We start from the raw sequence: 26795 nt of genomic DNA, 5'->3' as shown, positions 1-26795 counted from the left end.
TGGTAAAAAGTGAGGAAGGCATCAACCACACAGGTGGATTAAGTTAGTTTTTATATGAACAGCTGCTCAAATTTTATGGAGATTTGGACAGGCCCTCCCACAAGTTTTCGATGACCAAATAAAAAAAAGAAAAATATAGAAATGGTCAAAATCGGCCGATTTCGTAGAGAATTGCTCAGTTGCCAGTTCAGTTCAATTAAAGAAATACTCCCAAAATAGTTGATGGTACTTAATCATTATTCACAGTTCTGCAAAATCTAATTAAACGGAGCTTTGATTTATTCATTTAAAATTGTGGGGATTCCAATACGTGACATTGCGAAATCATGTTCCAGACTTGGAAATGAGACTTTTTATCTCACAAAAAGACAGAAGAATTTCATGTATTTGAAAGAACGACAGGAATTTTACCACTTTGTCAGAATAATGGCAAATTCCAGATTTTTTTAAATGATGAAGAGAAATATTCAAAACCTGCATTCAAGTTCGGGATGAAAATAATACACAAATATTTCCATCATAGTAATAAATATTTGATTTTGATCTGTTTGATAAACAATTGTCATCTCTAATTTAAAATATCAATGTTTTGCCCCTTTTCGAAAAAAAACTCTAGGTATATAATTTTGAAATTGTGATATTAAAACAAAAAAAAAGTATATTTATAAAATCATAATTTTATTGCATTATTTAAGGGAAATCTTTCGGATTAGTGAAATGAAAAGATAGTTGTTTCATTTTCCAATTTTATCATCAATTTATTATTAGTCCTATTTTTATTTACAAAAATAATACACCGATTTCATCTTCTATTTGTGTTTATGTACAAAATTTACAGCGTTTAACAACTGGCTCAAATGTGTTTACTAATAGGTTTCAAAAACAAACCGAACGCCCCTGATCCGTCACAAGGGCGTCCACGTTTCGATTTCTAATACTAGACCGTTTCACGTGCTGAATTTTCGCCTAAACGTTCTCCTATCATTCGTTTCTCTACGCGCTATCTTCGCTTGCGTGTTTCTTTTAAATACACGTTTTTAAATACTATGCAACAGAATCTGTTCCTCAAATGACTAGCGATTCCCTTTCCCCCGTTCAAAGGAAGAAGAAATCGAACAAAACTACCTGCGTCTCTCTGTACAACATAACCTCCGTTCCTCTTTTTGCTACCTTTCTCTCATTCTCTTTCACTTCGTTTTCACGCTCACACACGCACAGTCTTGTATTTTCTATGGTCTCTCCGTCCCGACATATATCACAACACTTTGCTCCGTTCAACCACTCCGCCCTTACAGCCGCCGGAACCACCCTAACCTGACCGTGTTGATGAAGATCACGAACAGGGCCACCCGCGAGATGGACGACCCAGGTGCGGCAACGCCGGACGAGCTCCGGATCGATTTGCTCCGTGCGGCGCCCTCGATGACGTTGTTGCTCTCGGGGTCCTCCAGCAGCGTCCAGCTCGGGACGTTCGACTCCGGCGAGCCCGTTCCGCCGACGAACCGGTTCACGCTGTTGGACGCCGGCAGGCCGGGGGCGCCGCAGGTTGGCGTCGGCCGCCAGATCCGGGTGAGGTTCGGGGCGTACGCGTCCATGTTGTCGGTACCCTGGAAGGGAGGAAGAGAGGGGAGGGATGGGTTAGTTATGCTGTGAAAGGTTGTTGATCTCAATTACGGACTTGAAGTTTGAGGTAGCTGAGGCAATTATCTTAATAAGGTGAAGTGAAGTGTAGTGAAACTTGTTGTGATTTTTGAAGAATAATTGAAAGTAAGTGTTTTGGGAAAATTCCTGCAAATCCAGTAATTATGGTAAGTACAACTCTGTCAAATTTAATCAATTCTCTTCTTCTTTGATTGAAGAGACTTACATACGTCAGAAACTTTCCTGGAAAGCGCTACCATCGGAAAAACTATTGCCCGTTTCTCGTCGGATCGAGGGGACGAGCAAACCTCAATATTTGCATAAAATTGATTTATAAAGTACTTTGGCAAACTATTGTATAATAAATAATCCTCTTTGGCCAAGTTTTTTGCGCTGTTCCAGCGCAGGCAGCTCGGGGAACAAAAGGAAAAGTTTGAATCCGCCCCCCTTGAAGCGATTTTGTGCGATTTCCGATGAGATTGAACAAAATGAGGGGTTGAAAGTTACCGACACAATGTGAGATAGAGAGGGGTCAACCCCCGAATTAGGTCAATGTGCTTCCGGAAAGTTTCCGGACTAATTTATTCATGTTTGATCTGTCGAACAGATTGGATACCTACCGGGATGGGGGTGTTCCGGGCGCTCCAGCAGAGTGGCTTGAAGGCGCCCTTCCGTATCACGTACTGGAACGCGTTGAAGTTGACCCGCCAGTCGTAGGACAGGAGGCGCTCCTCCAGCGTCATGCCGGCGATTTCCGGTGGGGACGCGATCCGGATGGGGTTCGCGCCCTGGGCCAGCTCGTTGATCCCGACGGCGTGCAGCACCGTCGGTAGACTAGGAATCGAGTGGCACGAGGTGAGCTCCTTCTGGCGCGGGTAGTACAGGCTGAGGACCAGGCATGTTTCGTCCCTGGAGGTGTAACCTCCCAGTGCGATGGTCTTCCGCGAGGTACTGTCGTACGTGCATTCCGCGATCAACCGATCGCCGGGCAGTGCCTTGACCGGACTGTGCAACCGGCGGAACTCCTGGTAGTTCGAGTCCACGTTCAGGTCGTGCGCCACCGGCGGAAGCTCCTCCCGATACCGGATCTGCCGCAGGCGGACCTGCTTGCCCATGTGACTGGTCTGCATCATAACGGCAAAGATGTTAATTCCCGGACGGGGGAAGGCTCGCTGGGTGCACTCTTCGATGCAGTGCCCTTCGGAAACGACCCGCTCCTGGCCCGGTGCGATGATGTGGCGCCAGTTGGGTTGGATGCCCACCGACAGGACTCCGGCGTCGTGCTTTCGCAGCGTGGTCGTGTAGTACAGACGGAGGCCGGAGTTGTCCATGCGCGGCCGGGTTTCGATGGCGTTGCTCTGGAAGCCCATGTAGTGCGTTTCCATCATGTAGAAACGGGCCTGGTACGAGTCCAGCGGGTAGCCGGCTTCCAGCGGGAAGGTGAAGCCCTGTTTGAGGGAAGAGAGAATTTGATGTTAGAACTGTACAAATAAAAGAACTGTAATGGAAGACGAATCACTTAGTTTCATCCAGAACTTAACAAGAATGCTTTCTCAATAATTATGAGGAAAAATGGTGACAACATGATAAGGTAACCAAAAATTCATGTTTTAAGAAAATTTGATGGTAATTGATTTTAATCATAAGTTTTGATTACAATCACGGACGTCAAAATAACGATGACTCTTGAAAACATGAGATTTCAATAACGGACTTCAAATTTGAGCTATCTGGAACAAAACACTTGTTGAGCTGAAGTATAGTGTAATGGTAATCTCGATTACGAACTTCAAATTCATGGTAGAGAAGGTAATTTCATGAATGGAATTTAAAAAGGTAAGTACAAACTAGGTTTAAGTTGAGGTTCTGAAGTGATAGTTCCAGTGATGATTACAACAAGTTTGGTAAGTACAATTCTGTCAACTGTCAACCCTGTCAACTGTTTACCAATTCAGTCGAGAAACCATGCTCAACACATGTTACGGATGTTTTCTCCTCCCGAACAAAGAACGCTGTAGATCCGTTGATCTGCGCTACCGAAAAAAGCCCATCCCACGTATTTGGTATGCGGTGCGCGGTCGCCGGAATTCATATTTTAAAAGGATTTCCGCTGCGCTCGCTCGCGCGTCCAAATAATTAAATCCTCCTCCAGGTGAATTATTAATTTCGGCCGTGGTCACCGGCGGCGGTCTCCAAATGAAAACCCATTTCGGGAGCCGCTCCGCGGCAACGGGAAAAACTGTATCGGAATAATCCATTTATATTTCATGGTGCAACAGAAACCCCACAAACTCTAGTGACAACACAAAAAAAGCTGAATACCGCGAGTTCTACCCCGGCACAGACACAATGGGCATAATGGGCATCAAAACAGAAAAATTATTATTCCAAAACAGTTTTAAGCAGCGCACGTCTGTCATCTTCTGCGGGGCGTTTTGCCCGACGACATCGACGCCCATTATATTTTTACAGCCGAACGCCCCAAGCTCCGCAGGTTTGCTGTGTGTTTGTGTAAATTCGTGAATGTATGTGCCCCGCGGCCATCGCGTCCCGCTCCAGTAGCTCTGCCGGTAGCACATTCCTTCAAACTGGTCGTCGTCGTCGACGACGACGGCTGACAGATTGATGCTTTCTACTGCGAATGCCGCGAAAAAAAGCGACACACACACAGATGAAATAAAAGCATTATAATGAAGAATTCATAATCGTGAAAAAAGCGACCGCTCGCGCTGGATGAAAACAATGATAAATTCTTCAAACGGTGCGCGCACATTTGCGCGTTATTTGGAATTCTGAGTAGGTAATCTCTTCAGCGACTCGCAACAAAAAATGGGACATTGTCTCGAACCATTCGTCAGGTGACACGTGATTTGTCTTCCCTCCCTCCCCGCGTTAAGTACACTCTCGACACTTACCTCCGATCCACGTGACCAGGCGGCCACAATCGAGTTGCAGGTGAGCAGCTCCTTCTCCGCCTTCATGCAGGACCGGCCAAACTCGCGCGACATGATCTCCAGCTCCGGCGTCGATCCTTGGCACTCGTACAGGATGATGTGCTTCATGAAGGGGAGATTCGAGCGGGACTCGATCACGGGCTCGTACTGGAAGAAAGAGGAAAGAAACAATCGGTTAGAGGTTGATGCAAAAATTTCGGTTCGAATCTCCCAGCCAAGACTCGGGGAGAGCTGGGAAATAAAGATTGTTTTTAATTGTTTCGAGATTCGTGAGAATCGACTTAATTAATGGCGCGAAAGGGTGAAACACGGTGAAGAAAGGCTGCTGCTGCAGTAGCGTAAACTTCTAAACCTCGAAGAAGTTGGAGAAAAAACACATAATAAAAACGATTAAGGTTTATGTTTTTGGGGGTTCGGAAGTTTTCCCCCACTTCTTGACGCACCCAGCTGGGCAGTGAAAAATGCCCTCCCCGTTCGGTTTGATGGTGGGAAAAGGTTCGGAGGGAAGCCAGTTTTCCCAATGTGGAGTTGGTTTTATGAAGTTGTAAAAATTAAATTTTTAAACAGCGTTGGACCCCCACATTGACCGCTGAGTGGGTGTGCTTCCGGATCGTTAATCGTTTGATGGATGCGGAGTTGGGATACTTCCAGGCAAGAATTGTTTGAGGAATCACTCCAAATAAGGTTTTCAGCATTGGATTTTTGATTTTAAGAAGAGTTTAAAGTCGTCACTTCAATTACGGACTTCAACTTTTAAGTACCTCTGGATCTTAAGTGGGCCAAATTGAAAAAGGGGTAAGTACTAAGTGAATAGTTTATAAGGTCTACGACATTGAATTTTGAACTTCAATATAAGCTGAAACTTGTCACTCCAATTACGGAGTTTCAACTTTAAAGTACTTCTGGATCCTAACTGGGTCAAATTGATAAGAGGTAAGTACAAAGTGAAAAAGGTTGCCGGTGATTCTTCAAACAATATCAGGTAAGTACAAATCTGTCAACCACAAACCTTTGAGTTTGCTGAATTCAACTCTGTCAACCCAGTCGGGCTAGGGTCACCCTTACGGCGACTTTCTCCACACTGAGACGCTCTTTCTGTGTGCAAAAACATGCTGATTCAGCTTCTGCTGCATCAGACTACTGTGCAATGAAAAACACGACCCAAGCTCTCTTTCTCCTTTCGTCGCCATTGTCGTTGATGATAGATCATAAAATTTATTGTTTTCGTACTTTGAACCCCACCGTTCAAGACGCTTCGAGGTGGAGGCTAGCAGTCTTCCAGACAATTGTGTTTGAATTTCAAACGGTCCCCCGCAGGGGGAAGTAACGTGTCTTCCCCCAGACCGTCGTGTTCTGATTTGAATAAATAAAAACCCGCTCTTATTGTGGCGGCCAAGCCAACCTACCCGTATCATGTGCTGCTTCCGCACGAACTGGTCCAGCTTGAACATCTTGCACCACCGCAGGTTGTCGTCGCCCATCGGGATCTCGACGTCTTTATTGCGCAGCTCCAGCGTGCGCGTCCGCGAGTCCAGCTCGATCGGGACCTGGTTGACGCGCTGCGTCAGGAAGATCGGCACCGAGTCCTTGAACGCCTCGGCCGGGTCGGGCAGCGTGCCGATGGCCTGGGCGCCGTTCTTCGGGTCCCGGTTGTGGTACATGTAGATGATCCGGATGGTGTCGTTCTGCAAAGTGATTGGGGGAAAAAAATGGGAAAATTGAGTATACATTGTCAAGTGAGTTCGGAGTTCTAGGCGGCGGCGGCGGTGCTAGAATACATTATCCGATGACGGTCTGTGTGTTCCGGCGCTTTTTCCCTAGTCGGCACTTATTCCTTTCCAATTATCAGCTTATTCAAATGTAAATTTATTTAAATCTCTTCTCCCTTCCTGCAGCATCGGCATGCTGCCGACACGACGACTGCTGGCACAACTAGGCTATAAATAGTAGATGATAGACAGGCCATCATCCTTCCGGAGCACCGACGAGTGCTCAATGAAGCGTTTATTCTACACTCTGGTTCGTGTTCTGCAGGTTGGTCGGGGTGGTTCTGGTTTACTTGAGACAGATTTACTTTTTGACATTTCAAGTACGGACTTCAAAATTGAGGTCCAAAACATGGTCAGTTAAAAGAAACTAAGTAAGTACAAGTAGCAGGTTGTGGTTCTAGTTAATTTCAGTCAGATTTATTATTGACATCACAAGTACAGACTTCAAAATCGAGGTCCAAAACTGGTCAGCAGAAGGAATCTGATATCTAAGGTAAGTACAAAATCAGGTTTGCTGATGTTCATCTTCTGGTAAGTACAAATTAGTTGTTAATCTGTCAAACTGTCAAAAAAATGTTCAGATAAATGTCTGTTTGCATTTCTCTGAATGAACTTCTTGTTTTCAGAACAATTCCTGTTTGTATTGCCCTGAACACAGAAGAGATATTCTTGGAACCACCCTACCCTATCCGGATGACCTGCACACTCGAACTGCTCAAAACTTTTCCGTTTTACATCGTCCGGACTCCCACCACCGTTGATCTCTGCTTACACTGGAGAGATTTATCATCTTCCCCCCTCCCGAGCCAGGAAACCGCGCGATTTACTGAGGGAACACGCTCGAAATCAAGCACTTGAGCGAGCGATATCTCTGGAGGCCTGCTCGGCGCTACAAGGGGTTTTATAATTTAAATTTGCATTCATAACAGCGCAATTTTGATATTTGCATAAATTCATCACTCCGACTCCAGCTGTGCGCGAGGAGTCCCGGAGGAGACTTCTTCGCAGAACTTGGTCGTCAGCGCGCGAAGCGCTGACCAAAGTTAGTCGGACCGATATAGATATCTCCCACCGCTGAAACACACAGACCTAATTACGACCGCAAGTCGTGAGCCTTACCGTGATGGGAACGTCCTGATTGGTGTCGCAGGTGTCCAGCTTGCGCCGGAACCGCAGCACCGTGTGCGTGGCGTTCTCGTAGCCGAGAAGGAGGACGTAGTCCTGTGACGGGTCCACGTGCGGTTCCCCGTTGCTGTTCATCTTGAAGTGGCGGTCCTGAAATTGAAAGAGAAAAAAAACATGGTTAGTTGGTACGTCCCTCAACTTTCTAAACTAGTGTCGGTGTCAAGCGGTAGCAAGTTATTAGTTGACGCAGCAACTTCACTTCGGAAGGGGGCGGAGCTACGGATGCTAATTAATTCGCACCTTGCCGACGCAACGACCAACCTGTGGGAAGCCCGATCAAGATACCGAAGTCGTTGCCGAAAAGGCGCGCGGTAGCGTGGGAGGTTCGCCAAATAATTATATGCGTGAACATGGCAAAGACCCCGGCTGTAATCTTGATTCCCGGTTGAAATTGGACACTTTTTGCTGCAGCTTGGCAAGCTCGCAACACGCGGTTTTTCGTCTATTGATGGCTTCTGGTGAAACATAAATCGATCACTTTATCGATGGTGTCTTAATTAGACGTTCGAGTTTATAGCTTTTTGCCTCGAGAGACGACGACTTTGTTTCAGGCAGCGAAGATGGCTAACGAGAGGGAATGGCCGTCGTCGTTGGGACAGCAAAAAATATGCACATAATTAAAAGCTGCCTCAATGATAATAAATTGGCGCGCTTAATTTGCACGCGCAGCGCGATCGATTGCAGCTTCTGATTTTGCACACTGCTGGGGCACTGACAGTGACACATGCTAATAATTAGTATGGAGAAGGAGCAGGGCGATAAAAATACCCCGGCGGTTGCGAACAGGTCGTAAAGTTGGCCTGATTGAGGTTAGACCTTTCACTGGGTGAGAATTGTGCGTTTTCAACACGGACGATGATGCATCTGCTGCGAAAGGTCAACCAGGTTACGATGGACATTTCAAATGCGGACTTCAGTTTGAACGTATGAGTTTAATTACGGCTGACCTTTCTAGTACGGACTTCAAAATAGAGGTTCCCAGCAAGTCACAACAAACTTATTGACGCAGGTAAGTCCAAGTTGCAGGTTAGCCGATATCCCTTAAGTGGTAAGTACAATTGTAGTGTTTAAGCTGTCAATTCTGTCAAATCACTCATTCAGAAAAATGTCTGTTCACATTTCTCCGAACGAGCATCTCATTTACAGAACAATACCTGTTTGTATCGTTCTGTAATGATTAATCCCCCTCCTAAACCATCGCCCCGTAATCGCGGGCCTTAAATTTCCATCGATCCATCATCGGCCCGCCGTCCCGTCCACAAAATCGAACCGATATCCGTTCAACAAACCGCTTATTATTCATCGCCGGGTCGTCGACAGCAGTCATGTCACCGCTGACGACTCGCGTCAGAAAAAAACGAGGTGATTGATTGGAAAAATATCGATTCCCGGGTGTCGCGCGGGTTTCGAAGAAGTAGTGCCCATTGTCTTTGCGGCGGACAATTATGAAGCAATCTCTGGCGCGCGCAAGATGCAACCCCGTTGGCGGATATTGGTCCAGCTTGTAATGAAGAGGAAATTGATTTCAATCATGGCGATTGTTTTCTCCCACATTTTCGCTAATCGAGAAAGGGATCCGCTCCCCTTCGGGGAGAATCTTGCACTATTGCACCCAGCGCAAATTGGTTCTACACGAAATTGATTGGCTTTGGCTCAATCAAGGCTATCAACTTTGGCTGTTTGCCTCCGTGATAGCTGGTCGGGAAGTGTGAGTTCTCAATTTTCTGGCGGTGGTGGCGGCGATGTTTGCACATCGGTGGCCCCATCGGCGCTAATCTCACTCCAGAAATCTTGTGGGGAGGATTTCGATTTGGGTCGGCCAGGCGATGATGGACGATGTCCATTACGTGACCATCAGGGTACCGTCGACACGCAAGGGGCGCCCCGGCAGATAGTCGTAAATTGAACTTCTTTCTTTCCCTGAGGGAGATGCCGTGTTTACGGCCACCACACTGTGTTTACAGCTAATAATCAAATATTAAATTGAGTTTTGGGGCTAATACGGGCTGCTTTCACTCGCAGCTGGGCTTTTTCCACCGACTGTGGTGAAATATGACTGACGCTTCTAGTGCGGACTTCAACGTGGATGTAACCAGTGATTTTTTGAACTTCTCTTCTATTACGGACTTCAAATTGAAGGTAACCCTTAACTTTCATGGGCTCTGACGACAATCTCCAGGTAAGTACCCTTAGTGTTAGTGTAGCAGAAGTCGTGAAACAGTGCAGTTCCAGGTAAGTACTCAAAGCTCAGTCAATCTGTCAACCTGTCAAACAGCGCTTCTCCAGAACACTACCTGTTCGCAGTGTTCTGAAGACGCTGCCCATGGTAGCTAATCACCCAGGACCCGCTAACCAAGCCATTAACGGCCCATTTCCACGAACCATCATCTTAAAGCTCGCTCGCAAATCGCTTCCCGCCTGCGGCAGCGAAACTCTAAAATTAATCACAAAACTTGCGCTCGCAAACACCTCCCCTCTCTCTACCGACAAAAAACCGCAAAAGCTTCGCGTAAGTGCCACACTCATCAACGGCCACTACAAATAAGCAAGCACAACCCGGCGGCGGCAGCCGCGGCCACGGATAATGATAATGACCGTGTGCGCGGCAGGCCAAACTTGGCCAATTAATCTCTCGCGCGCGTCTAGCTTGAGCAAGGTGGCTTCCGCCAGGACGCTTGAAAAGCGCCGCCAAGCGGCGGATCAGTCGGGCAAATTTAGCTCTCAAAAGTGACAGTTTGCTTCTCCTTGTGGCTTAGAGTCAGAAACTTCCGGCTTGTTGGCTGCTGTGGCGGCGATGACCCGAGACGACCCTTTTCGGAAAGAATTTTTATTATCTCCCCGTCATCTGGACGCTCGACTGGATGATCGGGGTGACATTCCGTGGAGCCGTAGTCTTGTTTAGGTCCCCGCTGTAGTGGGTATCGCATTCCGTGTGTAGTGGGTCAACACAAGTTTTGTGCCAGTTTTTACTGACTCATATTACAAAGTTGAGGCAGAACAATTATTTATGTTCTACTTCTTGGGCGACCTACTTGTCACCCAAATTCAGTAACACGATCATCAGCAGAATACTCGTTTCCTTGTTGATATTTAACACTGACCCTCTTTATGGGTACCAGATGTTGAACAAACAGGCACCGAGCATTCGGCTGTTTACAAGTTACCACCCGAAGAGTGCTTCGAGGTAAATAACTTGTATGACTGACTCTCGCCATCTCTTTCTGTACGTTATGTAGATGTAACGTGAGTACATTATGATTATGTAACTAGACTTAAGCAGGGTAGTTTAAGTCCATGACAAAAATAAAGAGGCATTCTAAAACTGGAAGTCGAACTGGTTAGATTTCTTTTATCACCGCCTGCTCCTAACAATTCATGGCGATCCTGCCAGGAGCCGCGGATCAGAAGCTACCAGGAGCCGCGGATCAGAAGATGCCAGGAGCCGCGGATCAGAAGCTGCCAGGAGCCGCGGATCAGAAGATGCCAGGAGCCCGAGTTAGAATTTTGCACGCCACGCCGTAGTGAATCGATGCGTGCCTGGAAGTTTTCGCGCCGCGTAGTAGTACACAGTTAAAACACCGCAAGTGAAACGAGTTTTTTTTTAATTTTTTTCCTCTGCATAATGGGTAATGAGAACACAACTCCAAAACCCCCGGTGCACGAAGACATAATTCGCATCGTAAATGCGAACGTGGCGCAAACGGCGCACCTAGAAAAAACCGCGAACGCAACTTCAATACTAGCCTACGCTGGTATAACGATCATCGTGTTAGGACTACTGTATATTTTATGCAAGTTAGTCATTCGCTATGAACGATTGAAAACCGAAAACAGAATAAAAAAGGTTGTATCGTTATCAAACATCTTGACGGAAAATTGATCAGTGAACTGACCCTCATCGTGCGCGAGGCCGATCGTCCAGGATCAAAGATTCAGCAGCAGAACCAGCACCAGCAACAGCTCCGACAGCAGCAGCAGTATCAGCAGCAGATGCAGATCATCTAGAAGGGGAGCGTTGGTTGTGGGTACGGACAGTACCGTCACAGCCCGGAAGCAGACCCTAAGGAGAAATCATCCGCGAAATATCACATCAGCAAGGGGAGCGTTGGTTGTGGGTATGGACGGTACCGACACAGCCCGGAAGCAGACCCTAAGGAGAAATCATCGAAGCGTCGGGAAGCGTCGGTTGTGGGAACGGTCGGTTCCATCACAACCCGAGAAGCAGGCCCTAAATGAAAATACCCCGGATCGACTAAGCACGTAAGCACATCATATGGATCAGTACTTTGAAAGTCTGACCAAAATTATAAAAAATTTGTCAAAGGCTCCGACAAGGAGATATAAAAATAAAACGCTAATTGAAAAATTGGAAAAAGCGAAGCAAATATATGATTTAGCAGTAACTGAGATCGAACTCTGTAAAGAGTCAGACCAAGAGAAATTATTAAAAAATTTACGATACATATATGGAGAAGTATATACAAAATTAACAGCGAGGCTCGATAAAAATATTGAACCACTTTCTTTTAAGAATTTGGTAAAAGTTATTATAGCCTTGAATGATTTATATAAAAAAGTGAAAATGGCGACTGCTTTAGATTTGTCATTAGCTATTCGCGTCGTGGGTAAATACGATGGCGACGCAGCCGAGTTGGAAAACTGGCTCAACGACGTGACGGTTCTCCGAGCGGGGCAACCAACGGTCGATGAAGCGGTGTTTGTTCAATTTATGAACAACCGTTTAACTGGTGCCGCCCGCGGTGAGTTAACGGGAATAGCTACCATTATAGAGGCACGGAATACTCTAAGATCCCGATTTGGGATTAAATTAACCCCAGTTGCCGTGACAGCTGAGTTACGGGGGTTGAAACAAAAAGGCAAATCTTTAGTCGATTTCGGGAATGAAATCGAAAAAGTGGCAGCTAGGTTAGCCGCAGCGTGGGTATCGAAACAACCACAACTTTTCCCAACTGAGGCAGCCACGCGGCCCATAGTCGAACCAATTGCTGTAGAAGCTTTTATAAATGGTCTTAAGGATCAATCGAGAGTATTGCAAATGCGGTCAAGAAATCCGGAAACCTTAACCAAAGCATTGTCGGATGCTCTGGAGATACATGCGCAGCCCATGCCCGAGGAAGTCATGTGGACCTATGCCAGTTATAGTAACCCAGGCTTCAGAGGCCGTGGTCGTGGAAAGAAAGGCAAATTTAGAGGGAACCGTGGTTTCCAAAATAATAGAAATTTTGAAAATCAAAACGATTATAACCAGCAAGGTTACAACCAGCAAGGTTATAACCAGCCGCAGCAGGGTTATAATTCGAATCGAGGCCACAGAGGAAATCGAGGTTACCAACATAACCGAGGAGGTGGTAATCGAGGAGTTGCTAACGTGGTTCAGGAAGATCCGCGACCCCAACAGCAGCAACAACAACAACCTCAGCAACCACGTGAAGAGGTTAATGTAGGCGAGTTTTTTCGTGCATAGTTCAAATGCCGAAAGAGCCCTACGCCTAAAATTTAAAATTAATAACTCGGAAATTTCGTTAATAGTAGACAGTGGAGCATCTTGTTGTCTACTAGACATAAATTATTTACCCCAAAAATTTCGTGAAAAAAATCAATGCTACGCAGTCCATAAAGGTTCGTGGTTTAAACGGAGTCACGCACACTCTTGGCACTGTATCATTGTTTATAGAATATAATGGTTATGAATACCCCATAACATTTCATATTGTTGAAAACCTATCACCTTCTATAGTAGGATTGGTTGGAATGAATTTTTTTAAGAAAGTTCGGAGCAGTAATAGATTTTGAAAATTCTACTATGATTTTACGGGAACCATTGTTCCATGAAAACTTCGTTATACCCGCAAGAACGGAAGTAGTAACATTTATTGAAACAAGTTTTAAGGAGGATTTAGTTATTTTAAATCAAGAAATAGAACCTTTAGTTTTTATAGCTAATGCGTTAGTTTCTCCAGTCAACGGAAAGATTCCGGTTAGACTGATGAATTTGAAAAATAAAGCCGTAAAGGTAAATGACTTGAAACTTTTGGCCAAACCTTTTAAAAATTATGATTTGATAAAAATAGGTAGTGCTTATCCTCATAATGTGGACAGAGCAAACAAACTTTTATCAGAATTAAATTTTGATGGAATTAATGAAAAAGATAAAGTTGAAATTACTAAACTTTGTTTGAAATTTAGTGATATATTTTGTTTAACAGATGACAAAATAACTGTTACAAAAATTTATCAGCCATCTTTGAAAGTAAAACCGGATACACAACCAGTGTATACCTGTCCATATAAGTTACCTCAATCTCAGCGTGATGAGGTACAGAGACAAGTTGATAAGATGCTAAACGACAATATAATCGAAGAGACTGTATCAGAATGGAATAGTCCTTTGTTATTAGTTCCTAAGAAATCAACTGACGATAGTAAAAATGGCGGTTAGTCATAGATTATCGTAAGTTAAACAACGTTTTACAGGATGATAAATTTCCACTTCCAAATATTGAGGAAGTTATAGAATCTTTAGCAGGAGCAAAATATTTTTCGCATTTGGATCTAACTCAAGGTTATTATCAATGTGAGATAAGACCGGAAGACAGATCCTGTACTTCATTTTGTACTAATAGGGGACAGTACCAAATGACTCGTCTACCTATGGGTTTAAAAAATAGTCCTTCAATTTTCTCTAGATTGATGACCGTTGCAATGGCTGGTCTCAATATGGAAAGGTGTTTAGTTTATCTTGATGATATAATTGTCTTTGGCAAAACACTTGAAGATCACAATCGAAATCTTTTTGATGTTTTCGAACGATTACGACAAACTAATTTGAAATTAAACCCATTGAAATGTAACTTTTTGAAGAAGGAGTTGATCTATTTGGGTCATACTGTTTCTGAAGAAGGTATCAAACCAGATCCTTCAAAAATTGAAATAATTAAAATGGAGCAGCCCTAAAACGGCTGATGAAGTAAAGAGATTTGTAGCTTTTTCTAATTACTATAGAAAGCACATCAAAACTTTGCCAAACTTTGCAGTCCTTTAAATAGACTAACAAGAAAGGGTGTAGATTTTGAGTGGTCGGAAGAATGTGAAAACAGTTTCCAGCATTTGAAAAATTGTTTTATTACTCCACCAATATTAGATTATCCAGATTTTTCGGATAAAAACACATTTACTTTACACACAGATGCATCAGGAAAAGCTATTGGTGCTGTTTTAAGCAACCAAAATGGTAGACCTATTGCATTTGCGAGTAAAGCATTGAATAAAGCTGAGATAAATTACAGCACAATTGAAAAGAACTACTTGGAGTGGTTTGGGCAATCAGACATTTCAGACCATATTTGTATGGGAGAAGATTTGATGTTTATTCAGACCACCGTCCTTTAGTTTATTTATTCACATTAACTGACCCTTCGAGTAGATTAACCAAATTTCGGTTAGCACTCGAAGAATATAAATTTGATGTCATATACAAAAGGGATCAGAAAACGTGATAGCGGACGCGTTGTCACGTATTTCTATTGAAGATCTCCAGGCACTTACGCCTCAAATAAATTTTGTGTGTACAAGAGCACAAAATAAAAATAAAATTAAATCAGCTGAGAAAAATGAAGATAAAAGTGAGGTTGCAACAGATTACATACAAATCCAAATTGGAAATAATGAAAATGAATTTAAGATTGAGGATGGAACTCTGATTATTAACCCTAAAACGTCAATATCTCACCTACGGGGAGTATTGAAACGACTAGTGGTGTTTACAGAAAAGAATCCGATAAAAGGCCTAGTCGTGCAAAATATGCAGACATATAAAAAAATAAAAGAGCAAATAGAAGCTCTAAAAATAAATGGCATGCCACCTATCATTGTAATAGGAAATGAAATAAAACATGTTGAAAATAAAGATGAGCAACAACTCATCATTAATAATTACCACATATTGCCAACTGCAGGGCATGCTGGTATAAAACGAACACAAAATACCATCAAACAAAGATATTACTGGAAATCCATGGACCAGGATATCTCAAATTTTATTAAAAAGTGTGTGAAATGCCAACAAAATAAGTCTTTCCGCACAAAAGTACCTATGACAATGACAAGCACAGCAAAAACTGCTTTTGAAAAATATTTTTGGACATTGTTGGTCCATTATTACCAGACGCCTACGGGAATCAGTACATACTGACTACCCAGTGCGATCTGTCAAAATTCATAACTGCAACGCCAATTATTGACAAGTCAACAAATGCAGTGGCCAAAGCATTTGTTGAAGCAATAATTTTAAATTATGGCGTTCCCGACCAAATATTGACGGACAGAGGTACAGAATTCATGTCCTCTGTTTTCACAAAAATTTGTGATATGCTGAAAATTGAGAAACTCAATTCAACAGCATATCACCATGAAACAATTGGAGCGTTAGAAAATTCGCATAAAGTGCTTGGGAATTTTCTACGAATCCAAACAAATAATTCTTATGGATATTGGTCTGCTTGGGTGCCGTATTATAAGTTCGCTTATAATACTACGGTACACAGCGCAACTGGAAAAACTCCATTCGAATTAATATACGGGAAATTATGCAATTTACCCTCAAGCATACAAGATGAAACGGAAATCAGTCCAGTCTACAACATAGACGACTATTCCGCTATTCTTAAATTTAAATTACAGACAGCTCAAAAGCAAGCTAGAGAAAGTCTGTTAAAATTTAAAGAAATGAGAATTGCTAAAAATACCGGACATGACGATAAAAATCTATATAAATCTAAAGATCTAGTACTCATTAAAAATGAAACTGGTTCCAAGTTGGAACAGAAATTTGAAGGACCATATGAAGTTCTAGAAGATTTAGGAAGTAATCTAAGAATAAAAATTAAAGATAAAATAGATATTATTCATAAGAATCGAATACGAAAATTCATCTAAAAAAATTTTTGAAGGAACAAGCAGAACAAAAGAAAATATATAAAACCACAATACACCATTATAACATAATACACTACACTTACATATATTATAACATCAACACATACTTACATATAGTACTTAGATTAATTTTCAAATAGTATTAAAAATTATCACTATAGAATAATTTTTAATTTTTCCCAGAAGAGGCGTGTAGTGGGTCAACACAAGTTTTGTGCCAGTTTTTACTGACTCATATTACAAAGTTGAGGCAGAACAATTATTTATGTTCTACTTCTTGGGCGACCTACTTGTCACCCAAATTCAGTAACACGATCATCAGCAGAATACTCGTTTCCTTGTTGATATTTAACACTGACCCTCTTTATGGGTACCAGATGTTGAACAAACAGGCACCGAGCATTCGGCTGTTTACAAGTTACCACCCGAAGAGTGCTTCGAGGTAAATAACTTGTATGACTGACTCTCGCCATCTCTTTCTGTACGTTATGTAGATGTAACGTGAGTACATTATGATTATGTAACTAGACTTAAGCAGGGTAGTTTAAGTCCATGACAAAAATAAAGAGGCATTCTAAAACTGGAAGTCGAACTGGTTAGATTTCTTTTATCACCGCCTGCTCCTAACAATTCACGTGCCACAAGGGAGAGAGCGAGATATCCAGCGGGTTGGGATTTTAAAGTCCAAAGCTATTTAAAGTATTTCCAAGCTTAATTACACTTTAATCCTTTTCTTGTGCCATCGTCTTCTGAGTCACACCAGCGAAGGAGACAAAAAGCTGGAGAAAGGGACATACTTCATTCGGAAAACGAGAACGTGGTTTGGGCGTTGAGTTATCGGTACGTTGAGCTTAATCCTGCGAGAAGCGTCCGAGGCTTCGAAATCAATTTAAGTATCGCTTGATGGGTGCCTGAATGCTTTAAGGTAATTTTCGATTCACGACTCCGTAAGTATTTGACTTTAATGTTCCTGCGAGTACCTCGCAATGCGAGCTATGTGCTGATCGGTTTCCCAACCTCTGAAGAAGCAGCAGCCGGCACTGGAATCCCCGTCGAAAGAAGCGGATACAGTAATCTTAATTAAAGGTAATTATTCTTCGGGCACCCCGAGCAGCAGCAGCAGCAGGTGTATGAGTGCCAAGAGGGGCGCCTTTGCTGGTATGTGTGAACCCCACCGCAAAGCCAAGCCATCTGGAGGCGCACATCCACTTAATCTAATAATAAAATTGTTTTAATTGAAATCTCAGGTACGCCCTGCGCGGAGGATGCTCACTTGAAGCTTCCTCCAAGTGGCCTTTTCACGATGACTCAAAAGAGAGAGAACTCCAGTCCAGTCGTTATTCATCCTCTTCTTCAATTTTTCAATTTATCCATTTAATTTTAATGCCACTGTTTATGTGAAGCAGCGCTCAACGGACACACGTGAAACGCACTTGACACAGAATGCTGGCACTTTTTTACTCTAGTGTGTGGCGTTAAACGAGATTTAACGGCTGCAATGGGGTGAAGCTCAAGTGTTGAGGTGCCACAGGAAGCGTAATCTAGCCGGTTGAATGCGGGAAATGGCACTGATAAGAAGGCCCATTTGGAGATACACTGTGAATGGAGCTTTCAAGTACGGACGTTAGAATTGGTATACTTCGCTTAGTCTATGGACGTTCTGACATGGTAAGTAAAATTAGGTTATAAGCTTCCTATTACGAACGTAGGATTTCTTATACCTAGTAAGATGAAACGAGTTTTTCGATCACGTGAGCTGTCAAATTCTGGTAAGTTCAAATTTAGCATGTAAGTTGTGTGGTGCTGCAAAATTCTGGTAAGTACAAATTTAGCGTGTAAGTTCTGTCAATTTTGTCAACTCTGTCAAGGTAAGGTAGAAGTCCTATCGGCACATCTTCACTGTCCAAATTACATCTCTAGAGGATTGTGTAACTGACGAAAACGACATTTCAAATACGGACGTAAGAATTGCTTTACTTGGTAAAGTCTATGGACGTTCTGAACAAGGTGAGTAAAATTAGTTTATATGCTTTCTATTACGGACGTAGGATATAATATACCTAGCAAGATAAGGTGAGTTTTTCGAAAATGCAAGCTGTTAAATTTTGGTAAGTACAAGTTTAGTAAGTAAGCTACGTGTTGCTGTGAAATTCTGGTAAGTACAAATTTAGCGTGTAACTTTTGTCATTTTTGTCAACTCTGTCAAAATGAGGTTGATTTCCGACCTCCTCACATCCACGCTGTCCAATTTACAAATCCCTAAAGGATTGTGTAATTGAAAAAAACTGCCGAATCAAACGAGCGCCATCACCATTTGGCGACTCAGCTTGGATCAGCATAACAGAAACATTAACCCAATGGCGTTTCTTCCCCCACAAAAAAAGAAACTCACATCTGCTCATCTGTGCAAGAAACTACTCGGAAGAATACCAGAGTAACACACAAGACGCGCTCCGGTTATGATTATTATGGCGTCGTGTACGACGAGCAAGTCAACAAATGGGAAATCACGAGAAGTTGCTCCCCAGGACGACGAACTTTTCCGCAGATCTTTGTTGTCGGAGCATTCTAGTGAGTGGCAAATTATTATTACCCCCCCCCCCCCGTCGTAATTGCGTCTGTCCCGTGAAGTAAGTTTCGTGTGCGTGGAAAAAGTTGTAAATTAATTACGATTCAAATCTTTTGACTCCAACTGCGCCGAAAATATCCATTTCCTAATTGAAATCCCTAAACCCCTGCGCGTCCACTCTAGATCCCTTCATTAGACGGGAAAAGACGTGTCTTGAACAATGTCGCGCGGGACTACAACGAAAGCAGCTCGGGATTATTTGAGTGTTTCCCCCTCCCAAACTCTGAAGTCTTGGCCAGACGTCGGCGGGCTTAGTCCCGGAATCAGATTTCGTGTCTAATTTATGGACACACGAAACCGACTTCTATTGTTGTTTACCTGAGGGACGCTGCGGTTCTTGCGAGAGAGTGTGTCTACACGACAAAGTTAAAGTCGTCTTCAAGTTGGTGCTCCTACACGAGTTCGATCTGTTCAATTGGTTCCGACGACGACGAAGACTAACTGATTCCGCCTTCGACTGCAATTACAAAATGGACCATTAAGGGCACATCGAGTGTGTTTGCTAGCGCGGAAAATCAAGACAAATGGACCGAAATTAGTCTCGTGTTTGGAATCAATTCAGCCAGCGAAAACCGTTGGATGACAGCGCTGGAATCGCTCTCCCCGGAGAATTGATGTAACCGGAGCGCGCGCGCTTATCTGGCTCAATTTATTTACTCTTTTGCTGGTGTTCTGGTTTTATTTCGAAATACCGTCCCCCTTCAAGATCCATTGTTTCCAGTGAGTGCGTTTGTTTTTTTTTCGGGGTTCGGGGTGCCCCAAGTTAAATCGCTTCTAATAAAAATCATGATTACGGCAATCAAGCTTCTTCGCTTCACGGACAAAAACCTATGCCGCTGACACACCCCACGAGAGTGCGACTCCAACGCAACGGTCGTAAACGGCAATTGAGTTGAATTTCGGTCGATTCGATTCAATTTAAACCCCTTGCTCGGAAATGGGGACGCCTCGGCCGAAGGGACTCCGCGCCCGAAGGTCGTGTGTTTAATCAATTATGATAAACGCTTTCGTCAAACTTGTGCCGAAAATCATGCTAACAAGATCGTTAGTCCCCGGTGAGAGGGATAAACGCGTGTTTTTCGAAATGCTTGTTCTTACCCCTCCCTTAAGACCAAGAAGTTTGCCGCCAAAATGGGGAGGAGTCATGAGCGCTTCGCGCCGCGCCACGTGTGCGACAGAAAGAGACAGACACTCCCGTAAACAACGCGCCATCGTTTGAGTTATAATTTGCATAACTTGTTATTCCATTTCGCCTGTGTTTTCCTTTCACCATCCCCCAAAAGAGAGTTGTGGGCTTCCCAGACGCAGCGTTTTTTTTTTTTGTTTTTCTTTGTGATTTTGCTGAGTGTTTGATTTTTATTGTTTTTCTTACGCCCGAAAGCAGGCAACCGGCTGGCGCGTGAAACGCGAGTTGAAGATTTCTAGTACGGACTTAAAGTTTGAAGCACCTTGTGAAAAACTGGTAGATTTTAGGCAGTGTTTAAAGCGTTCAGGTAAGTGTTGAAGTTTTGTTTTGCTCAAAAAGGTAAGTCGTGCTGGTGTGAAGATGCTGATGAAATCTGGTAAGTACATTTTAGTAAGTTCTGTCAAGCCTGTCATTTTGTCAATCTGTCAACCTTGACAGCGTTTCTCGCACCCAACTCATGCATGATTTTTCCGCGAGGCGGCACACAACCCAGATTCATGGATGGAGCTTTCTAGTACGGACTTCAAATTTGAAGTACCTTGTTAGACACTAGTAGATTTCGAACAGTGTAAAAAGGTAAGTGTTGACATTTTTTTTCGTAAAGGTAAGTGCAGAAGATGCGGATAAAATGTGGTAAGTACATTTTAGTAAATTCTGTCAACCCTGTCATTTTGTCAATCTGTCAACCAAAAAATCGTTTCCCGCACCCAACTCATTCCCGATTTTTCCGCGCGACGACACACCTTTAACGTCACCATAATCTTCCCCGGAACGACGCCAAAAAACAGCGGAGAATGAAAACAATAACGACTCGGAAATAAAAAGTCGCAAACATCGCGCTTCTCAAATATTTATGAAAATCCTTCACGATCCTGTCGCGCACCAGCTGTCACGTCCTAAGCCTTTCGGTTTTGTTTTTCGCGCGACCATCAGACCTGAGAGTTTTCCGGGGGAATTTTTAATAAGGACGAGCGTCGTAAACGGCGTCGTGACCTAGATTTTTTCGCCAACACCTGAGAGCATTTCAGAAATTAAAAGTGTCCTCCCCCCGGTTGAGCGAAACTCCCCCTGGAGACAAATAATCGTTAAGGTCGAAAAACTCTATGGTTTTGGTGGCGCCATTTGCATTTAGATTGAGTTCGCCAAGTGAACGCAAAAAGTGTGTGGGGTCCGGACTGTGAAACAAAGGAATTCAATTGGAAAGCCATTCAAAGTGGAAATAACTTAAGCAACAAGTTTTTCGACGCTGCGCGTCACGTTGGAAAGTTACGAAACGAGTATCCTTTCGGAGCCTGAAGGGTTCCGGAAAAACTTCATTGTTCACAGTTTTCCGACATCATAATTTGACAGCAACAGAATGTCAGGTGGGGGTTGGTGCTGCTGATCCGTTCCGGCTGCCAACCGGACGATATGTGTCTGTCTGCCGAGCTGAACGAGGATATATCGGTCCGGACGGTTTTTCCGACCCCTCCCGAGTGAAAATTGGAAAATTCTTCGAAACGTGCAAGAATAAGCATTGCCTTCCTGTTTTCTTTCAAAACAATGGCTCACCATGCCCCCTGACTGAGGACGATCTCAATTGACATCGACATGTGAGTAGCGTAGCACATCGTTCGGCAAGACCTGTAGCAATCCGGACCAGAAAAGGTGCAAATCGAATTTCGTCCATTATTCCCGGGGACCCGATTGTGTGGACTCGGACTTCTTCTTGCTGACCAAAAGTTCGCGCGGATCAACGCCAATCAGACTGCACACAGAGCCGAGGACCGTCATAAAAGTCAAACCGCACACGGAACGTCCGGGCCGGAAGAAGCCAAAACGAGTGCGGGCTGGCCACAATTTGCATAGTACACCGTTCATCTCGTCCGACGAGGAATAAACCGTCTGCTCTCGAGATATGAAAACCCCTTTCTCATTTTAATACCTCCCCGTTGGCTATGGGGAGAGGGTGAAAGTACGTACACTCTGATGGGTGTCTGGCCATGACTGCCAGACTTGGACGAATTTACAATGAAGAACGCTTCGTCGTGCAAGTTCTGAAATCCTCGCGCAGAGATTCGCCAGGTGTGTTCTTCCGTAGAACGACACACGTACACATGGTAGTGTGTTGTGATAGCAAGCTTTTTTGCTGCGTTACGTTGTCCGGAATGTACACAAAGGACGCTCTCTCGGTACGACGGAATTTTTAAGCAGTCTGACGATGGTTTCTCTGGTTTTCCGTTTCCGGCAGGAGGTTCGGGGAGCCACCGAAAGGTGGCAGGGCTGTGAGCTTCAAGATTTGTTTATCCATTTCTGGGGTAAGTGTCGGCGATATTAAATTGTTTTAGCAAGTGGTTTCCGGGGGGTATGCAGTGATGCCTCAATTACGGACTTCAAGTGGTACTTGTACGGGACGCTTAGTTAAGAATTTTGAGTGAATTTCAGGTAAGTACATGTGGGAAATTTAAGTGTTTAGTATGCAAAGTGACAATCGGCGTGAAACTCCAACTGAGGTAAGTGTTTCAAAGTGTTCTGTCAATCTGTCAATTCAGTCACCTTGCAAATTGTAAGTTGCATACAGGACTTACAAAGTCTTGCATGTAACCCAACAAGCTGCCCATTACATCATGCACCACCTGGTACTCCAACCCGGCTCCTCTCGCCGTAAATTTAATATATTTTAATCTCTAAAATGGCTCCATCTTTTTCGCTTTCCCGCAGGGATAGCCCTACGAAAAACACCGCTCATCCAGCGGGGATAAGCGTGTCTCAAATGAATTTACATGAAAATACTGTGTGCAGCAACGATAAACCCCTCGGACCACTTCCGAGTTGTCGGAGCCGGAAATTGCACCACATCCGGAGGAGATTTACGGCTGACGTATGTGTAAAACAAACCAGAAATGGGCGGCAGCTTAAGGATTATGCCGCCGTTGGTGGGCCCCCCTAACTGATGGACACTTCTCGCGACCGCTCTAATTAATTCGGTAGTGCCTCCAGCAATTTCGGCCGGGGGTTATTGCGAATTTCGTGACCCAAACTACGCTCGCGAACCGGAGCATTATCGTCATCATCGCTTCGCGATGGTTATGATTGCCATTAACATTATTATTTTGAATAGGGGAATTTAACATTTCCACGACGTCCTATTTGAGCCTCCCGGAAACTTGAAAAAGAGAGCGCGAAACGCAAACTTAATCCGCTTTGGACGGAGCCGGTTGGCCGGTTTTTATTAGTTCAGTCCCGGAGCTGGGCGCTTATCGGACCGCGGAACCATTAGCCTGGGCAAAAATAAATATGAAGAAAACGACCGCGGAGTTGGTCGTAAAAGCCGGTAACATTCCGGCTACCGGGCGTCATCCTTCTTCTTTTTTTTTGCGCGAGCGCAGAGTGCAATCATAAATGCAGTTCTGGATGAGGGAGGGGCGGGCATTTCACGGTCATGTGGGACTGTTGAAAAGCTGATGAGAAAGGTAAATAATAAATGAGAAATGGTTCACCCTGGGAAGGCTCTGTTTTAATGGGAAAGCGATTTGTAAGTTTGCTTTTAATGCCTCTGCACAAACTTTACGAGCTGGAGCAGGTTTGATTGGTGAGCGTGTTAATGTTGGCATAATTCTGCAGATGCACGCGAGGTTTCACCATCACCAAGAAGTCGTGTGTTGAAGTCCGGAGTTATGAGCGTGAGTGGGCTGGCTGTCGTGATGAGCAGATCAAGATGCAACTGGGCTCCGTGGACTTCAATCACATGAGGGCTTTCGGAAGCCGTGGAGAAAGGTTTATTGACTTATTTTACTCCTGTCATCGGGTGCTGCTTACTGGTTTGATCGAGTGTCACCAGTTGAGATTACTAATACGGACTTCAACTCGATATAAGGAGGGTTTTATGCTGACGCTACTATTACGGACTTCAAGCAGTAGCTAAGGCATCCACTTGTGGTTGCGTTCATTTTCAGGTAAGTATTTCAGCGTATATTGTGATTACTATTACGGACTTCAAGAAGTACTTAAGAAGAAAGCTTGCTTAAAATTTCTGTAAATATCAGGTAAGTGTTTCAGTGTTTAGTAAATTTCACGGTGCAGCAGTTCCAGCTAAATATCGAATAGGTAAGTGTTTCAGTCAACTCTGTCAATCTGTCAAATCTTCGAGATTTTGCTCAAAACTCAATTGATTATTCAATGTCGAGTTTTGAACAAATACCTCAATGTTCAAGGAAATACTGTCTTCCGACAATCATTTCTCGCAACAAACTCGCAATTCCAAAAACCATTCAGCTCAATTTAACTCCAAAAAGCCACTCAAACCGGGAATGATTTATGACCCCCTCCCAGAACTAGAGAAGAGTCACTACCTTTCCCAGCGTATGACCCGCCCGGTGATTTACGGCGGCAAATATTGAAATTTACTGCCAACCGAGCTCTAAAATTCAAATTCCTCTTCAGGGAGTCCGGTCCGTGGTCAGACCTACGCTTCCAGGAAGATCCCGAAATGCACATTATTGCAAAAAAGAAGGAGGAAAAGCGGATCCCCAGCACAAACATTACCGAGGTCTTCCGATTTATGATCTGTGTGAGTGCGAGCCCAAAACACATCCAGCAGGAAGCCGATAAACAGAGATCCGAAGAGGCACTAATTTGGGAGGAGGGTTTTCGGGGTTTTTCGGTCGGGCTGACCTGCCTACCGACATCGGTAATCATAAAGTAGGGAAAACGGAAATTTTTCGGCGAACCTTGCCTCCAGGTAGAGCGATGGACTCGAAAATGTGTGTCTTTCGATTTTTTTTTCTCGAAGACCTTGAGAGTGAATGCAAATTCTGCTCTGGCTCTAATTTGTTTGATTTATGGCCAGAGCAATAAATGCGAAATTTTTTCGGAAGGCCCTCCGGCAGCTACCGGGGACCTCTATAATGATAGTCGTCGCAGTTCTTTATTTTTCCTTTCGATAATTGCAGCGTACGAAGGCGGTGTGTGCGCGACGAATCGATGATCCGACCCATGAAATGACCCTTCTTTTCAGAGCTGGGGGACACACTTGAGTCGATTTGGGACGGTTTCTCTTTGTGTCCTGCAATGGAGAGCAACTTTGAAAACGAATCAAATCAGCATTACTAAGCGATTGCCCCGAAACAACCGAAATCAGCAAAAGTAAATAAAAGTTCGACCTCGACAAACTTTCCAAGCAGGCATCAGGCAACAATCAGGAAGTTTTCCTTTGGAGCATTTTTATTGTTCCAGCAAATGTTTGCACTTGGCATTAGCGATGGTAGTCGAACATTCCAAAGTCGGCAATTAGTGGCGGTGCCAATCCAGCACCATTTCTACACGATATTAACACGAGCCAAAGCAACAAACATGCATGGCTAATCTACGCGAGGTACACGCTGTTCGACAAACTCCCACAGTCCTCGCGTGGAACTTGGGATCGATCATCGGAGAGTTCCTCCAACCCCCGCCATCACCAAGAAATATCTAAGCCATGTTACGTTACAAGTGTTGACTTTTCCCCTCCCCATCGCTTTCGAATCTCCCAACGAGAAAATTCCTTCATTTTGCAAGCTACAACGTGTTCGAAGACATTTTAGCGTGGGCGTACGCTATCCGGAGATCGTCGGAGCTAATTTATTTCATGTTTCTGCCGACACATTCGCGACAACCATGTTGTACCTCCAGAGGGGGGTGCCAAACGGTGTTCAATATCAACACTGGATTGCCGGCGCGCTTTCAATTACGGACTTCAAAGTTGAGGTACCTCTGGCATATCGGGGCAAAGTTTGAGGTGTTCCTGAGGGGTAAGTACTGAAAATTTAATGTGAAGTTCGAGCAAGTTTGGAGGATTTCTGGTAAGTTCATCCTGTCAATTTCTGTCAACTCTGTCAAACTAGTCAGTGTAAACCGTCAAAAGCCATCAAGATGCGATGTTTGCCGAAAAAAAAAACAAAAAACAAAAAGTTCCAACCCCAACTTTTATCGCAAACATCCAATCAAGACCGCTGAGCAAACGTTGAAATTGCGGGAGCAAAATAAAGTCACTTATATCTGGGCAGATCAGCCGAGTGCTTATGAATCTTCGTTAGAGAGGCATTAATTAAATTATAAACAGAGCGCCAAACGAGACCGCAATCTTGGCCCTTGCTCGCCACTCATAATGGGCTCATAAGCAGCCTTGAACCACTTTGTCAGAACGTTGATCCCAAGTCACGTTTTGCGCTGTGCACGCACAGAGAGGGCGGGTCTCGTCTGAATTAGCTTCAACCAACAAGCGCGACCGCGAACGAGGTCTCCTTAAGGGATTTCGATAACAATCTTCACGTCTAAATTATCTCCACGAGATCGCGCGCGATCGAGCAATCTCTGGGTAAACGGGGGGGTCGCCGACATCACGCGGTCTCCCTCAAATTTTCGGGGTGGATCCCCTTTAGCGATCCACTCGTCGTCATTTGTTTTTTTCCTCCGAGGGAGAAACTTTCTAAACCCGATAATTATCTAGGGTTCTCCAC

The 26795-nt window shown here is 44.1% G+C and overlaps 1 protein-coding gene across 1 annotated transcript in view; it reads right to left on the bottom strand.

Moving 5' to 3' along the window:
* Positions 1-732: 732 nt before the first annotated feature.
* Positions 733-26795, bottom strand: part of LOC6047243 (MOXD1 homolog 2) — a 40793-nt gene continuing 14730 nt past the window's right edge. Inside the window, exons 3-7 of the mRNA XM_001864291.2 lie at positions 7484-7639; positions 6002-6280; positions 4557-4742; positions 2262-3089; positions 733-1607 (exon numbers count right to left, since the gene is read on the bottom strand). Coding sequence (XP_001864326.2) covers positions 1290-1607; positions 2262-3089; positions 4557-4742; positions 6002-6280; positions 7484-7639 — 1767 coding nt within the window. The 3' untranslated portion in view covers positions 733-1289. The remainder of the gene's footprint in view (positions 1608-2261; positions 3090-4556; positions 4743-6001; positions 6281-7483; positions 7640-26795) is intronic.

The sequence above is a fragment of the Culex quinquefasciatus genome, chromosome 2 (assembly GCF_015732765.1).
Source record: "Culex quinquefasciatus strain JHB chromosome 2, VPISU_Cqui_1.0_pri_paternal, whole genome shotgun sequence".
NCBI lineage: Eukaryota > Metazoa > Arthropoda > Insecta > Diptera > Culicidae > Culex > Culex quinquefasciatus.
Note: the sequence above shows the minus strand (reverse complement) of the source record. Positions and strands in the feature narration are given on the sequence as shown.